We start from the raw sequence: 17,570 nt of genomic DNA, 5'->3' as shown, positions 1-17,570 counted from the left end.
ATGTCAGGAATGCGAAACTTTAAGAAACCTTTTCTTGTTATTTTTAAGTAAAATTTAAGCCCAGTGAAATTTACGTAGAATGGTCCATTAAAAAAATACTACCTTTTGTTTTTTTTCTCAAAATTTCAATGAAGCGTTCTTCTAAGCTGTGACATCCCGTTTGTGTTGTTTTTAATTTTTCCGGCACTGGGAACTCTCTTTCCAGAACCACTGCATTAAAAGAAATCAGGAATGTTTTGAAAGTAGGTCACCCCTTTTCACTTATAGGTGACTGTATGTTTTTACTTGAATTCTTTAAATCGATTTAGAGTTGGCCATAAGATAAGATAAGAATTAAATCAACAAACTGCACTATCCCTCTTCAGAATTTCCCACAGAACGAGGTAGACGAAGAATTGAGCGGATTCAATTAGAATCAACGTCACAACATCAGACGTTGCCTTGTGTCCTCGCATGTTTCATTTTCTCAACAGAAAACTAATCTGAATTCTGACTCGAAATTTTGTACCGATATCCTCAATAATCGAAGGATAATTTACGGTAGGTTTCAAGTCTTCATGCTGTTTGGTTCTTTGTAGAGAAAACTCAACTTGGGAGGAAATTAGGCACCGTGAAAAATGTAGTGAAGTGTAGGCTGAGTCTGGTTAAATCCATCCAATTTCCATCACGCTTTGGTATAAGCGTTTGAAAACTTGTAATGCTGTCTGCACATTGCATGAAAAATCTACTGATTATAGAGCACTCTGAAATTATCTTCGGGAGCAATTTGTAATGGCAAACAACCGAGGCAAAAAATTTGATATCTCGCCCTCTCGTTATCAAATCTTGAACAATTCAAGGGCGTGAAAGGTGTACTTAGCGTAATTTTGACGAGAGCTTTACATTTTTTATTATAATAGTTCTCACAAGTTAGTATCAAAGAGTTTCGTCCCATTCCCATCAACTATAGGAAAATAGGCAATTTTCTACTCTGGATTTAAATGGAGAGAGAAAAGTGTCACCACTGATCGTGGTAACCTCTGTTGATAGACAGCTTGTCGAATTACCTATATCGACAAGGAAGGTTTCAAGTTATACGATTCTGTCGACTAAAATGATTCGACAAAAATGTAATGAATTTTGAATAAATCGACCAGTTGTACCATTGATGAATTGGACGCATTTATATCAAACGGAACTATGTGCATTATGACGTGAGCCCTGTTATGCACTTATTCTTATGGGTATCAGGACTCATGTCTTAATGCACATAGTTCTGTTTGGCAGAAATACGTCCAATTAACTACGCTTACTCCCACATTCAACCCATGTGATCATCATTTGATTACAAGAGTTAAAGCTCAGTGGTGTCTCACAGAGATTAAATATTTTATTAATGGTCTCCGAGGAGTGAAATACACTAATATAGTGCAGTGCGGACACAAAAATATTGATCGACCAGCTGGGATATTTTTAAAGGCTCTCAATTATTAGTGAGAATTCGAATGATCGTGAAAGGATAGTAATTTAAAACGAGAATAATTGAAGGTCGAAACATGCATTTCTCACAAACAGCGCCGAAAAAATCAGTCCAATTCGGAAAAATTCTTGCATTAAACGAATCAATTCAAGTTTCCCTGTCAGCGCGTGCTGTAACTCCATAAATAAATAAAAACTGCATGACTTCGATACATCTTCTCTCGATGGTCATTTTCCATCTAGTGACCGAGAGGTTGTGTTTTCACACTAGGTTTTGATTCACGTTTTATTAGTTTAAATCAGAATGAAAGTTTTTCAGAATTATGGGTACTCAGTTTTCCATTCTGAATGTAAAAGCACAGTCATTGGAAGCCTAATTTCTTTGTGGGCTGTAGAATGTAGTGCAAGATACATGATTGAGTAGAATTGGTTTAGGAATACGATAAGCGAGGGCCACATAAATGATTCAAGTTGTGTACCTAGATTCTCAAGGTGCTAGTCTCGAACTTCTCCTACGCTGGTATTTGAACTTCTTCAATGTGTAGTGTAACTTGCGAAAAATTGTTCTATATCCGATCACAAGATCTATGGGATAATCTCTCGTCTTAGGGACTGTATCTCAAAAATTATTCATTGGTTATTTTTCAGTAAACTCTTTAGAAATTTGTAATGTCACTGAGAGCATTCATCAATTTTTGGGTTAAGAGCGGTTCTTTTTTTACAAATTGAACTCAATATACGAACTCACGACACGGACAGTTCTCAAAGTGATTTACTTTTCTCCATGTAATTTTGATTTGATGTGTTTTAAAGAGATCCGCGCAATGTTTACTTGCTTGATTTGAACTTTGATATTCAAATTAATCAAATACTCACATCTTTAGTGTCTTATAAGACTCACACCTTTGGTGCAATTAGCAGTTTTTTTTAGTATTAATCGATGCATGTTGGAAGAAAAAATCTGTAAGAGAGGCCCTCAAAGCAAATGCTCGTCAAAAACTCATAAAAAATGTTTAAAAAATCTGCGAAAAAAGCTATAGAAAAATTACTACTTTTGATTCGTGAAAAACGCGAAGAAACTTGTAACGCTTAAACGAACAATACAAAATTTAGAGAAAAGAAACCTTTATACCCTTCTGAGGAAAGAACCACCCATGAACATACAGAGCCTGTGTATAGAAATATCTGTACAGAATTTTCAAACTTTTAACATACGTAATATCTAACCGAGAAAACTATAAGTTTTAAAGTGTTTTTTTGCACAATTTTCGCGTTTTTGCTCTTACCGCAATGAAACTCACAAGTGCTCGTAAATTACTTAAGTTCAAAAATTTTGAAATAAGTAGAAAAATGGTCGCAGATTTTTAGACATGTTTTATAATTTGCTTTTATTCTTATTAATTATTTTTACGAGCATATGCTTTAAGGGAAGCTTTCGCTAATATGTGTGCAAAATTTGAAGAAAAACGGACGAGGCATGTTTGTTTGCCTCCGATCAATTCCACCTACTTACACCACAAATTGCTTGCCCTCATTTAACCATCAATCGAATTACAATTCTAACAAAATAAAACTAACCAAAGAACTCAAATGAGTTTACGGATGAATGTTTTCAAATGCGTAGATGACATTTTGTATCCTTTCTCTTACCTCTCTTTTTTTTAAATCTTTCATTTTTTTTACTTTCTGCTTTCTTTTAGACGGCAAAAACGACCCACTGCGCCACTAAACGAAGAGCTATCATCCGTAAACTCATTTGAAATGACCTCAATTGAGATGTAAGGGTTACTTTCACTATTGCTCTAGATCTACCTTTACTCAATTTTCGTCTGACTGATGAAATGCTAAACCTCGGTGACGCAACTTTCGTTAGTTTTTTCCCAGAAAAGAGCTGATGCATATGAATCTGCTCATTTGCATAGTGAAATTGTAAAGTAAATCCTCAGGTAACATGACTTTTAAGAATTCCTTTGGCTTAGTCATCGCTGAGCACCGGTAAGGGGTAAAGGTAAAAATTTGAAATCCTCCATTTATACAGTGAACTCTCACGTAGTTCCTCTATCGTAAGAGCGTAGCTCGATATCCACTTGAGCCCCAAAAAGCATGGATTCAATCGTGAAACAGGGTTCACTTGGAAATGGAGATGTTGCATGTGTGGGGAATTTGCGATTTGACTACTGATTCTTATGTAAAACACGATGGTGCCACTGGTTTTCTCTGAAATTAACTCCCAAGCTCAAAAAAAAACTCTCAAGTTGAGGCCAAAATGGAGGGGATATCCCATGCTATCCTGAGAGTCCACCTCTACATCAAAACAAACTCTCCATGCAAAGATAGGGAGCAAATACATTAGCAGGGTTGCCATGTTTTCAGTTTTGGAGTCCCCAAATAAAGTGGCAGCCCTGTCAATGTATTTGCTTCCCATCTTTGCATGGAGAGTTTGTCTTGCTGTAGAGGTGGACTCTCAGGATAGCATGGGATATCCCCTCCATTTTGGCCTCAACTTGAGAGCTTTTTTTGAGCTTGGGAGTTGATTTCAGAGAAAACCAGTGGCACCATCGTGTTTCTCGCGAACTTTTTCATAAAAATCAGTAGTCAAATCGCAAATTCCTCACACATGCAACATCTCCATCGAGATACAACCTTGTGGCAGAGGAGCGACTAGTAGTGCAAAACTCTGAAGAACGAGAATCGCGTATTAGTTCGGATGAATCTTTGCAAATAAGACAAGAATATATAAAATTGAAATTGAAAACACCAGTTTTGAGACATTTTTTTACGGGGTTTCATACTCGTTTACAATATTTTTCAATTATCACACTGGATACGAGTATGTATAAAATATGTACAATCTTATAACACATCGAGCTCAAACTTTTTGCATCTCGTGTGTTGTTAGTTGTAAATTATGAAAAAAAAAACAAAAAACAATGGTATACCAGAGTAATAAGCCTTCAAAGGGAGCCCTTGAATCGTGAAAATCAGTAAGTTGAAGAGGTTTGCGTTCGATAGAGATCACTGTATAAACTTAAGATCAGTTTCTTGAAATTAGAGTTGAAAAACTGTAGCCCATAATGGTCTCACTATCGATCAACTAAGTCATTTTAATTAACAATTTGTTTTTAATTAATTTGGTTCCTAAATATACTATATTATTTAAAAAATATACGTAAGAAAATATATTATCACTTATCGGGATTTAGTATTTATTACACTATGAAAGTAGAAGTAGCTAGTTAACGCATGTTTAGTTTAGAACAAGTAAGAAACAGTCTGTATTTTTTTAAAATTTGCGAGCGTACGCAAGTATGATAGGTAACGTAACAGCACTCTTAAAATAGTAAAATTTACAACGCTTCGCTGCGCACAACCGTTAATAAATTCAGCTTTTCTCAACTTTTACCATAGAACACCCGAGATTAAATTGAAAAAAATTCGTTGAATTCAAACTCCTTCTGAAAGGTCAGTCACGGATGCTTCCATATATCCAAGTGCCTCCAAACACTCACACTCACACCGTTCGTGAAATCATTAACCACAGTATATGTCTCCCTATCAAAATTTCTCGTCGAATATGATGAGAAAATTAAAATTTTCCGAAACGTCTCATTTAAACGTTGTTGAGGAAATGGCAAAAAAGTTATATCCAGCTATTTTTATTGCTCTATTGCACACAATGGGGGCGTTTTCGTTTTATGTTGATCAATATTTGCTTTGATACATTCATCGTAGTTGTGACTGATTATTATTTTTTAAATAATTTGGCTCCGTCAACAGGTTGAGAACCTCTGATTTATCTTAACGGTCTGTGCTCGTAGATTATCTAACAATTTAAAACAGTGTTCATAAAGCTGCATTTGAAAATTGATTTTTCAAGACCTCAATTCTTAAATTTTACATCGATTAACTCCTGAAGCTCCTTTAAAGTCATATCTAGTAAGACTATAATTAAAGGTTGTCCATAGCCTCAGGCTGTCGTCCGTGTCTGATTTTTTCATCTAACAGCCTTCAGTCATTATGTGAGATGATCTCGTATGAATTTTATGACATTTTTCCCTCTAGAATCTAGCGATGAAAAGAAAGGAAAAGATTCACTCCTTGTCAGCCCAAAAAGAGTTTTTGACGAGCAATTCGAAGTCCTAAAGGATGGTCTCACGATAACTGGAATAGTTTTGTCGCCGTAACAGACAACACATTTTTCGATCATATTTTTAGTAGTAATGGTAATCACTCAAATTTTTTGTATTAATCTACACAGGTTTACGCTTTTCGAAGACGCACTGCTCTATTCTTCAATTTTAATATGTAAATGACCGAAAATGTGCTGTTTGTTACGCTGACTTTTTCCCGCATAACAGACAGCACATTTTCAAAATTTACATAATATTAATTGAGAAGTAGAGCAATAACTCATTGGAAAGTGTTATAATACGTAACCCTTTGAAGATTAATGCGAAAAAATTCGAGTGATTAGGTATCATTTCTTTTAAAAATATGACTGAAAAATGTGTTGTCTGTTACGGCGACATAACTATTCCAGTTATCGTGAAATCACCCTGAAGCTGGAATGTGAATGAAAAAAATCACCTTGCACCATTTCTAAGAGACTTGAGGCCACCTACGCATGAAAAAATTTGCCTGATGATACAAAAGACACTGCAGGCTCCTTAAGAGCATTCCGTTTAAACCACTGATCAAGAATGATAAATGTACACACACACACGCAAAGAACCTCAATGATCCAATTACGCAATATTTAAAGCATACAATAAGGTAAAAGTAGCGAATGCTTACAGGAAAAATTGAATATTTGACACTTTTGTATTTCAGATCGGATATGTATCGAGATAACATGCAGAAGAAGCGTCGAGAAAGCGAGCTGGAGCACGCAGCAGCTCTCGAAGCCGCCGATCAACTCGAGGATGGAACTACCTTCCCAATGGTGGTAAGTTACTATGTGAGTTTCGACCTTTCTGTTTTAAATTAACTCTAATAGCTAGTTTTATCTTAACTCTATTCGATCATCCCGAGCGCTCAATCCATTCCTGCACTGAAAAAAAAAAATCTCGGTGTATTTACTAAGAAAAGGGTAAAATTACCAAGAATTTGGGGTTCTATTTGATCCCAGTTTTTTCTTGGTAAAATTACCATTTATGGAATTGGTAATTTTATCGAGAAATCTCGGTAATTTTACTGGACCTTGGTAAAAACGCCAATATTTTTTATCGACTGTGGTAGAATTACCGAGATAAAATGGCAAAGTTACCGGGAATTGATTACCAATAAAAGTGGTATTCTTACCTGAAAAAAAACGGTAAAAATACCGGTTTTTAGGTAAGCTTACCAGTCTGTCTTTGTAAAATTACCAATAATTGGTAAAAAAAAGTGAGACGGTAAAAGTACCTACGGACCTTGGTAAAAACGCCGAGAATTTTTTTTCAGTGTGCAACAGGATCCCTTTTGCACAGAAAATTCCTATTAAAAAATTGCAAACCGTTGAAAAGGCTAAAAGTTTTTCATACGGTCAAGGGTCAAAAGTAAGGAATGGGCATATTGCACACAAGAGCTTCAGTCAACTGATTACTTCACAAGTAAACAAGAGCCCTTTTGCTAGGATAATTCCTCTTAAAAAATTGCGAGCCGTTGTAAAAGCTGAAAGTTCTTCAGATGGTCAAAAGTCAAAAGTAAGGAATAGGTATGTTGCACACAAGAGCTTCAGTCAACTGGTTACTATTCACAGGTGAATACGTCGGTCAAATCGCACAAAAATTACATTCAGCATGGCAAAAATGCTCTCTTCAACCCACGATTTGTTCAGTCAGTATCGCGCATTTTCAAATTTACCGCACCTGCTGCAAGGATATTTCTTAGCCCCTTGAAAGCAAGTTAGCCCAGAGTGAGACATAAGAATAAGAAAACTTAACCCAAATCAACAAACGATCTTGCCGACGGTTACACGTCTTACGTATGATTTCAATCAACATAGCGTCGAGGAGTGAACTTCTACCCTGGTAAAAATTGGCGATATGAGCTGCGTTTATAAAATACCATAGGAATTCTTATAGCCGACTAAAGAAGGCTACAGAAAATCATACAGCTGGCTGTAGAATGCGGAGAAAATCATACGGCCGGGCTATACGAAGCGATAAAAAATTATGCAGCCGGGCTATAGTTCCTATCGCCGGGCTTTACACTTTATCGCCTGGCTGTTGCTTTTTCGCCATCGATTATAAAAGGCTATAAGAAATTGTGTAGAAATTCGTGTGCTTTGGAAATCATTAAGTTTGATACGGAACCACCTTAACATTTACAAAACACACGTTATATTTTCCTTTAATACATATTTTTTTTCATCAATTAAAATGAGAATAATCCATACAGGATGTGGAAACATTTCAAAATCATGAGTTGAATAACGCTGACTCCGCCAGATTAAATATTAGAGCCTAACACAAAGCGGAGCGGCGACGCACTGGCGCCTACAAACCTAACAGGGATACTTCACGCATTGCGCAACGCGTGAAGTATCCCTGTTAGGTTTGTAGGCGCCAATGCGCGTCTCGCGCTGGCTGCTCGCCTGCCGCACCGCAGCGTGTCCCGGCGCTTGAAGCAACTATTTCACACCAGAGGTATTGCACAGTATCATACGAAACTGAAGGCGCTCTAATATATTAGGAATGGCAGGCATCCATCAAAAGTACGGAGCTTTCCTCGCAAAATAAATCAAGATACTACGGCCCAAAAAGAGAGCAGTGGTCCAAAAACTCACTAAGTCCTAGCATCCGTAATTAGTGACGTTTAGCATACACTTTATCGCCTGGCTGTGAGTTGCTTAATCGTCATCGGCTGTAAAAGGCTATGAGAAATTGTGTAGCCGGCTATAGAAGCTATTGGAAATCTTACAGCCGGCTGTAGGTCTATGGTATTTTGGAACACAGATTCTACTGCCAATTTTTACCAGGGTAGGCATTTCTGATGTGCTCAGCGTGTTTTCCGTGCGACTTTTTCATATAAATTACTCAGTTGGCCGTGTATCTTGTGTGCAACAAACCCATTCTCAAAATTCAGAAATACGCCTCCCCCCCCCCCCCCTGAGCATTTTAGATCATAAGAATTCTGACCCAATATTCTTCGCACCTCATCCTTCCTCCACTGAATCTCTGTCGTGCCTCAAAAGAGAAGCTTTACACTGCCGTGTCTAGGAAAAACGCCGTATGAACCTCCAGGCGTTGCCAAATTTCCTTTGATAAAACAAGAATTCCCTGGTAAATTTAACAATTTTCTTTCAATTTTCCAGGGAATTTTATTCGTATATTGTTCGAAAGTGCCAGGAACTTTCAAGGAAGAATATTCATAACTTTCCTCAAAAATAAACATTTTATCGAAGGAAATTTGACAACTCTCGAATGTTCATACGGCGTTCTTCCTTAGCAGTTAGCACGGCAGTACACCAGTCAAATGTTGCTTTGTCTGATCTCTTCGAAATTTATTGAATGAAATTCTTTGTATGGTGCTCCCTAATGTAGCGGGTTTAGTATATCTTCAAATTATTGATACAGACAAGGAAAAAGTGCCGCTTTTACTAACACACGTAATAAAATTAGCATGGGTGTTGCAATTGTTGCATGCGCTTTTTCAAATTTTTCGGCAGAGGCGGATCCAGCAAGTCGGCAACACCGGGTTTCCTGTATTTAAACCGGCGTTGAGTAACCGATCAATTTTTGAGCACCTGGTCTCTCCAAAAATATATTCATTTTCAAGGGTTCAAATGGAGGGAAAACAACAATCTTCCGAATCTGCTATCTCCGCTAACATTTTTCGATGAGTTTTTTGTACTTCTGGGGTATCGACTGTAAATGACTAATGACTGTAATCGACTTGCTTCAGGTGTTTCTAAACGTTACATATTCCATATAATTATTTCGGAGGGTTCTAAGTGATGGAGGCAAGAAAATTTTTGTGGTTTTTCACAAATTAAGAACTACTTTCTCGGAGCATAATTCGTCAGAAAGTTTGCTACCTTACAAACTGAGGAGCAACGTTATCCTCATTTACCGTAGATTTCAAACACCATGCAACGCGCCCCAAAAAAGAGACTTAAGTTTCGGCGAGAGATGGAGGGGGAAGAGAGAGGAGGGAAAGATAGTCGGTAAGGGGGGGAGAGATTTTTTGGTCACGTTTCCTGAAAATTTTTGCAGGAGGTCCATTGAGATCCATGAAATATACGAATACTGTCACAAGAGGCTCAAACTCCGAACTTAAGCAGAGATGCAAAATGAAATTTCATTGTCCATGGAATTTCATCTCATATTTAAGGGGCCACAAATGCAATCCGCAACAAATATCCAAGAATTCGATTCCTCGTATATTTTATTTTATTTTTTTGAAAAATTTTAAAGTTATCTCTTTCACTTTTTCCATGCTTCTCCCAACACATGGAAAAATGTGAAAGGGGTTATCCCCTAAAATTGCGGTACCACCCCGATTTGTTGGATAATATGGACATTTCCAATTAATTTTAATAGTACCTATCGCAACTCAAGTAGGGGTGGTACCGCAACATTTGGGTCAATAACCTAATTTACTGGAGTACTACAGCGATTAGTTGGATTACATTTTGCAAAAAGGAACTAAGAGCATTCCAATGTTGCTAGGATTATGCAATTTACATTCTTTGCGATACCAGTACCTACTGACAGGGCCGGATTAAGGGGGTGGCCATATGGGCCGAGGCCCATGGCGGCAAATTTAGGGGGCGGCAAATTTGGCAATTTTTTTTAAATGTAGGTATAAAAAAATCGGATTCAGAAAAAAAAATTATCAATGAGAAAAGGGGACGAAATCTCTCTTTCCTGAGAGTATAGTAATATCTAATTATGTCGTTTTTCGGTGATACAAGAAGTAGCTTCTTTAATTAGTAGAGTGAAGAGAGGAACTAAACACGCACTTTGGCCTGGAGCTCAACGCAGGGAGGAATGATGACGAGGACTTGAGATGAAAAAGATAAGCCCTCGGCGCGGCGATCGGCATGTAACACATATTAGCGCCTACAAGACTGCATGAATACTTCACCCATTGCGCCAAACACTGTGCGGTCAAGAGCAGTTGGCGTGAAACGTATAGCGCCTACAAGACTGCAGGAATACTTCACGCATTGCGCCAATCACAGTGCGATCACCGCGGCGCAGTGGCGGAAGTTAAAATTATTAAACCACATTTATGTTTGTTCTCCAGCTCATCCACAAAAGCACCTTCCTGCATAGGGAAACCAATGGCTCATATGCTCTATCTAACATGAGTCAGAAATAGTGGTTCTTTATTGCTAAATGTGGTCCAGTTTATATTTGTAAGGTGAAAAAGTTTCACAAACTTAGTGACAACGGAATGCCCTTGGTTCCTTAGTACAACATGCAATCCATTCGGGGCACTAACACAATTAATTAGAAATGGCCACACTGGGAAAAAAGTCGCTTAGATCAAGAGTCTAGACTCGACAAGAAAAAATACTCTTGATTCAATCGGACTTTTGCTTGAATCAAAACGAAATCCGCTTAAATTAAAAGGCTTGGTTCTTGATTTAAGCCAGATCCCGATTGAATAAAGAGTACTTTTTCTTGTCGATGTTTTTATGAGTCTGGACTTTAGATCCAATGTGTGTTTTTTTTTTTTCTTCCAGTGCACGTTAGGACTTAACCCCACCACTTTTTTCCGTACATACTGAGTCTTTGGCAAAAAAATTCCATAAAATTCCACGAAGCTATTTCCTGTAATGGACCACTAGACAAGGTACGAATTTAAGCAATCTGATACATGTTTCTTGACCAGAATTTCACGTAGAATACGATTTGCGCAACGAAAATTACTGAAACCAACTTCTAACAAAGATATTGACGTTTTCATTTCACATTGGTTACGAGGAATTTGAACTGCCCGCTCACAAGAAACTCAAAGTTCTACGTGAGTCAAATCGCGCACTACAACGGTTTCAGCAAGCTGCTCAATCGAGCAATGTTCATTTCCCATCATGTGTTGTTCAAACTATAAGCAATTTTCTATAGCTGAGCCACAGCGTCAAGATTGAGGTTGTCAGATTTTTATATCGCAGAGATTGTCATGATAACGTTTAGCGCGCGATGTGAATCACGTAGAGCATTGAGTTTTCATGAGCGGGTGGTTTGAATTCACGCATCAAGAATCATTAAATATTTTCGTAAGGAGTTGATATCGGTAATTTTTGTTGAGCGCAGCGTGTTTTACGTGAAATTTTGGTTAGGTTAGGTATCAGTACATATGCCGAAATTCGTACCTTGTCTTGTGGTCCATTAGAAATGGCCGCGTTAGGACTTAACCCCACCACTTTTTTCCGTACATACTGAGTCTTTGGCAAAAAAATTCCATAAAATTCCACGAAGCTATTTCCTGGAATTTCATCGTAAATATTCATTTGGTAAATTTTCATGCTTTGCACCGACGGCCGTAACCGGAACCCTCGTTGATTTTTCCGTTTCAGAAGCCGCTGGTGCGCGACGGTCTCTCGAAGGACAAGCGGCGATGTGAGGTGCACATGCCGCACCAGGAGCGCCGCTCCAACTGCTGCCGCTCGTGGCTCTCCAAGTTCCCGACGCGCTCCAAGCGGATCGACGTCATCTCCAGAATCACGTTCCCGCTCGTCTTCGCCCTCTTCAACGTCACCTACTGGTCCACCTATCTCTTCAGACAGGACCAAGACAACGAGTAAAACTAAAAACCAAAAGCGACCACACCGAGAAAACAATACCGCGACTACGAGATAGAGTACCTATGTAAAAAGAGTATGGACATCCTGTTCAGATTGTCCGATTTTTGGCCAATCTTGGCCAGTTGAACCGAATATTTTTCAAATTACGTAAGCGCCAATCTCTACACGGGAAAGAAACTTCGTGCGTGGGACCCGAAGTTTAGGTCATATGGATCTCTGAAGTTTTCGGATTGAGCATCTGAACAGTTTAGGTCTAGCTGTCGAGGTTCGGATCACACATCTGAAACTTCAGTTCTCACAACCGAAAAACTTCGGTTCTCACAACCGCAAAACTTCAGTTCTCACATCTGAAGTACTTCAGATGTAAGAACTGAAGTTTCAGATGTGTGATCCGAATCTCGACAGCTAGACCTAAAGTGTTCAGATGCTCAATTCGAAAACTTCAGAGATCCATATGACCTCCCGGGGTCCCACGTACGAGGTTTTTTTCTCCGTGTATTTTGGAGGTAGGGGGATTGTTTTTTCTTTGTTTTCTCTGGTATGATCAATCATGTCTGATTTCAGAGAAGCCCTCTAAAAGAACATACATTTTTTGGGATTCAAACGGTTTTTCTTGCATTCGCAATTTTGGCGCTTACATGATATGGAAAATAGTCTGTTCGAGTTTTCTTCGGTTCAACCGATCAAAAAGATTTGTCCGATCGACCAAATTTTTGCTGTGATCAACCGAAATCTCATGTTACTCTGAGACATCTGAAGGATTAAGAAATTGTCCTGCTGAAACTAATGGACGCTCACATTATTGACCATACTCTACTTATAAAGGTACTCTAGTGCCAGAGAGTTCGGTCGTTCTGGATGTAATCGGTAGTTTTGAAACGAATACGTTTCACTTAACAGGAAAATGATGGAAAACGATGGGCAATGAACTCGTCGTCGTTGATGGAATCGATTATTGACATTTCTTTTGTTTTCTACAAAAGAGTAACATTGTGATGTTAAGGTTTATCTTCAGCGCTACGTATAGTGAAAGATATTTCCGCGTAAAGAGCGCCACCAACGTGTTTTGATTTTTTTTTTCTTCTTTGTTTTTCCTCCTATATAGGGTCCGTACAGCTCTCCTGTGTTACTTGGGAGAGCAGTAAAAAATGAAGTTTTATGGATCCAATAGGGTCCTAGCGGAAAATTTTACCAAGCGCACCCTGTATCTATATAATAACCTTATAGTAGTTGTTTGGATCTTTAAAAATTGACGAGAGCAATGGCTCTCAACAACTGCAGTCATCTCATTCATTGCAGTTATGTATTTCGTGATCATGGAGTCCCGTAAAACGAAAACCGCAATCAACATGTAACCTTTACTATGAAGCTTCCAAAGCTCATTTGTGGTTTAAATGCTTGAGATACGCTGCTGAAACTTAATACTCTCCCAATCAATTAATATATTTGTCGTGATATTAGAATAATTATAGATCTGAGTAATGCCTGAATTTCCAGTCAGATTTTAGTAGCTTGATATGGAGGATTCTTTCAGAGCGAACGCTGAAGGTAAACCCTAATGATCATTGGTGCAACTTTAGATTTGTTGTTTTTAGAATAAGTGATGGTATCAGTGTGTTTCATATATTATAACGATAAAATTATGATGACAACGCTGAGGAAGTACTCGTCTTGTGCAGGCCATATCATGGGAAACTATCCATTTTACGGGTGTAGTGGCTGGGACTAAACGGTTTCTTTATCTGGGACTTACGGTATCTGGTTCCCAGACAAAAATACTTATTTGCATTTCAACGTTGTAAAGTTTCCACTCGCAATGATTTTTTTTCATTAGGAACATGTTGGGCATTTCTGACTGAAATTCTCACTGATTTTCTTCCAATCACAGAACGAAATCTACAAAATTTTGGACGGATACTGCAAGGTTATATTCTCAAAAGAAAATTAATTGTTTGCGTCAATTTTGCATTCTTGGAATGAAGATACGTTCCTCCGTTTGGGAAACGAAGAAACGTGTTATCCGTTTACGTCAGAGAAAAAGGCATGTCATTGTGGGCATGACCAATGGCTGATAAGGAATGCGCATAGCAGAAGAGATTTTTTACTCGAATCTTATAGGTCAGAAAGCAACCCATCAATCGGAGATGGGGGTTTATGAGTGGAGTTTGCAGAATTCTCCTGCAGATTTCATTAAGGTTTGAGACAACTTTGAACTAGGGAGTGTCCATTTGTGTTATTTCAATTAGTTTCGTCGTTGCGATCTGTTTCTACACAATCCCGCGATATCGAGTCTAAAGATTTTTGAATATTTTATGAGTCTTTTCCCTCTTATTTGTTCAGAAGTCGCCAGTAATGAGTTTATAGCTTTTGGATTAACACAGCACCATCTGTGTCTCCATTGTTTATGACCCTGCGTAAGGCTGTGACGTTTTATCCCAAATTACTCAGGACAAACCGATTGAGTTTCATGGAAGAAAATATGCATTTCCTTCATCCTGTCAACTGATTTTTTTTTCCTTTCATGAATGGGGTACGAGATGGTTTTAAACTTTTAAGTAAGCCCTCAAATCTGCAGCAAATGACGTTGTGCCAATGGACCAAACTGCAAAAAAAAAAAAAAAAATTGAAAAAAGATGATGGAGGAAATTAGAGAATGGCTTCTGGATGGGCAGAGTGGCCCTGTGCTGTTTTGATAGTCGTCTACGACAGAAAATTTATAGAAATCCATGAATATGATGTTAGTTATGCAGATGTTGAATGAGGCACATTTTTTTTTAAAGTATAATAACTCCGCATTCGGCACAAATACCGACCCAGGAGGACAACTTTTTTCTTTCTTGCTTGCTTTCATTCTTCTAAGATTATAAATACAAAATAGCAAAAATTTTCCGAGGAGCCTCTTCAATATTAAATGGGGTCTAGTCGATAATCAACAGAATAAAGCCACGAAACCAGGAAAGCGAATGAGCACAGTATCTCCGCTGGAACATCGTCGTATTTCCGGTATTTCTCTTTCATCTAGCTTTGAATACGTCATTCTTTTTCGTCTCATCATTTAAAACGTCTTCCACTCAGCCTAAAATGTTCGCACAAGTACATTTTTGTTCGTTAGATTATTCCATTTCAACTAGCGAGTCAATTTTTTTCCCCTTCTTTCTATTTGTTACCTATTTGTCATTTCAAAACTCAAAGGAACAAACCCTTTAACTACTCTGCGAATTTTGACTCAAATTGTGTTCTAGCCGATTTCATTATCAAATTTTGAGGAATCTAGTCAGTTCAAATGCTAATTTCTAATGTGCTGTGACAAAATGCGATTCAAGTGGCTCTTGAATAATTTTCAAACCAGCAGTAAACACGTGAGTTGTCACTTTTTGCGAGAGAGGAAAAATACATCAGTGCTAAAACACGTAACCACTCGGTAACGAGTTTTGATAACGTGCGACCATAATGATTTTTACGGAGGAAACTGTGCAGAAACATTTGCCTGAAACCAAAGTAATTCAGTAATGAACTCTAAGCAAGATTCCAGCTTCTGCGTTTTTTAGTCGTGTACTGCCGTGCCAGGGAAGAATGCCGAATGAACCTTCAGAAGTTGCCGAGTTTGCTTCGATTAAATACGAAATTACTGGGAAAGGTGCTGATATTTTTCTTCTAAATTTTCAAACAATTTTTCCACACTTTCATCTACAACATATGAAAATTTCAAGGAAAAAAATGCATAACTTCCCTCCAAAATACGCGTTTTATCCAGGGAAATTTGGCAACTCTCGAATGTTCATACGGCGTTCTTCCTTAGCATGGCAGAGTAATAAGGGTGACAAGTTAGTTTCATTCGGTTTCTGTGCAAGAATTTTCTACAGCGTGAGTATTAGCATAATGGGTCAGACTTATACAACAACTATGTAGATTTTCTACACGAGTGGGATTTTTTACTTATTTTAAAGTTCTCTCGCAAGTCCATCAACTGAGCATTCCTTTAAAAAAGACATAGTTAGTATCCATCACATTTTTCTACATCATCGACAGTTGTTTTTATATTTTTTACTCCAGAAAAACTCATGTCATAGACTTAATCTACACATATTTCTTGTAAGCAAATTTTTATTGTATCATTTTATTATCACGTATCAATTTCTACCCCCTTCCCTTCCTTTTGTGAGCCTACATTGCGTCCTGCCAGACGATTCTACTAGCGACAAAATGATCTCGCCACCTGATTTAGTCATCCCGCTTTGTCTTTTCAGGTTTTCGAGGGTCTCGAAGTCGTTTGAAATCATGACGACTCTCCTTCATAATTTTTTGAAAAGACTAATTCGAAGTAATAAAATGTGTGGCAACTTTCATTAGAATCTAATTTTACTCACCCGAGGAACTTGGTAGAATTTTAAGATACTTTTCTCTGGGAGTAAACAATCGGCCAATTATCACACACATTGCACTCCTAGGTTCTCTTCAGGTTTTTATACAAGTGATCTGCGCAACATATGTGCATATTTTACTTCCATTTATGCGACAAACTCTTCTCACTTATGTAAAATTTAACCTTAGGTATCTTTGTCCCTACCTTTTGTAAGTTAACGTTAGTATTAATTCAGTTAAATTTTAGTTAAAAGGAAGAAAATAAATTATTGTCGCTGCGCTCATTTGCTCAAGCCCCTAGCGACTAGATCTCCCGATTCCCTGAAATTCATCCATTTTCAAACTGATTCCAATTCTTTTTGTAATTATACTGTAAATATATTTTTTATGTACCAATTGTAAATAAAAATAAATGAATATGTGACATTTTATACTTTGGCGTTTATGTTCAGTCGTCCGTCAAAAAATCACAACCAATATCATATCTCGTAACCTGGTTGCATACGAAATGTTGCAGGCACTTAGTTAAATCAGGAATTTTGTCAAATGCATAGGCAAGTAGTGTAATATTCTCATTTGGATTGAAATTCTGATTCCTCTCCTAATTGAGGACACGTAATAATTATTTGACTGTGTGGATTGGCATCATTTTTAAAAATGTGCATCATCCTATAGTTGCTAAAAAAATTTCTAACACTAAAATGAAGATTTATCTCAAAAGATGCAACATTTCTTTTTTTTTTTTTAATAGAGAGTTTTCTCAATTATGACCGTTGAAAATATATGAAGAACATTTTGAAAAAGAAAATACAATGATAGTTGTTGGTTTGATGAATTCTTGCTTGAATAATATCAAAGAGCTCATCAGAGAGCTCTTTGTAAAACCGTTCGAAACTGCGTAAACTTTCAAAATTTGATTACATACCGAGGCACATATCTATTTTATTGACTATTTTCAAGCGAAGAAAATATATGAAAAACAACATTTCAGGACGAATACCAGTTATATAAC

At 37.6% G+C, this 17,570-nt stretch overlaps 1 protein-coding gene across 9 annotated transcripts in view; it reads left to right on the top strand.

Annotated features, from left to right (window-relative positions):
• Positions 1-16,989, top strand: part of GluClalpha (glycine receptor alpha 1) — a 55,914-nt gene extending 38,925 nt beyond the window's left edge. For 4 of the 9 annotated variants that reach the window (XM_019055086.2, XM_019055083.2, XM_019055084.2 and 1 more), the window contains exons 10-12: positions 3,159-3,236; positions 6,289-6,415; positions 11,969-16,989. In XM_019055086.2, coding sequence (XP_018910631.1) covers positions 3,159-3,236; positions 6,289-6,415; positions 11,969-12,196 — 433 coding nt within the window. In that variant the 3' untranslated portion in view covers positions 12,197-16,989. The remainder of the gene's footprint in view (positions 1-3,158; positions 3,237-6,288; positions 6,416-11,968) is intronic. The other 5 variants (XM_019055088.2, XM_019055089.2, XM_072296018.1 and 2 more) reach the window with 3 other exon arrangements.
• Positions 16,990-17,570: the final 581 nt, after the last annotated feature.

This window comes from Bemisia tabaci, chromosome 2 (assembly GCF_918797505.1).
Source record: "Bemisia tabaci chromosome 2, PGI_BMITA_v3".
Lineage (NCBI taxonomy): Eukaryota > Metazoa > Arthropoda > Insecta > Hemiptera > Aleyrodidae > Bemisia > Bemisia tabaci.
Note: the sequence above shows the minus strand (reverse complement) of the source record. Positions and strands in the feature narration are given on the sequence as shown.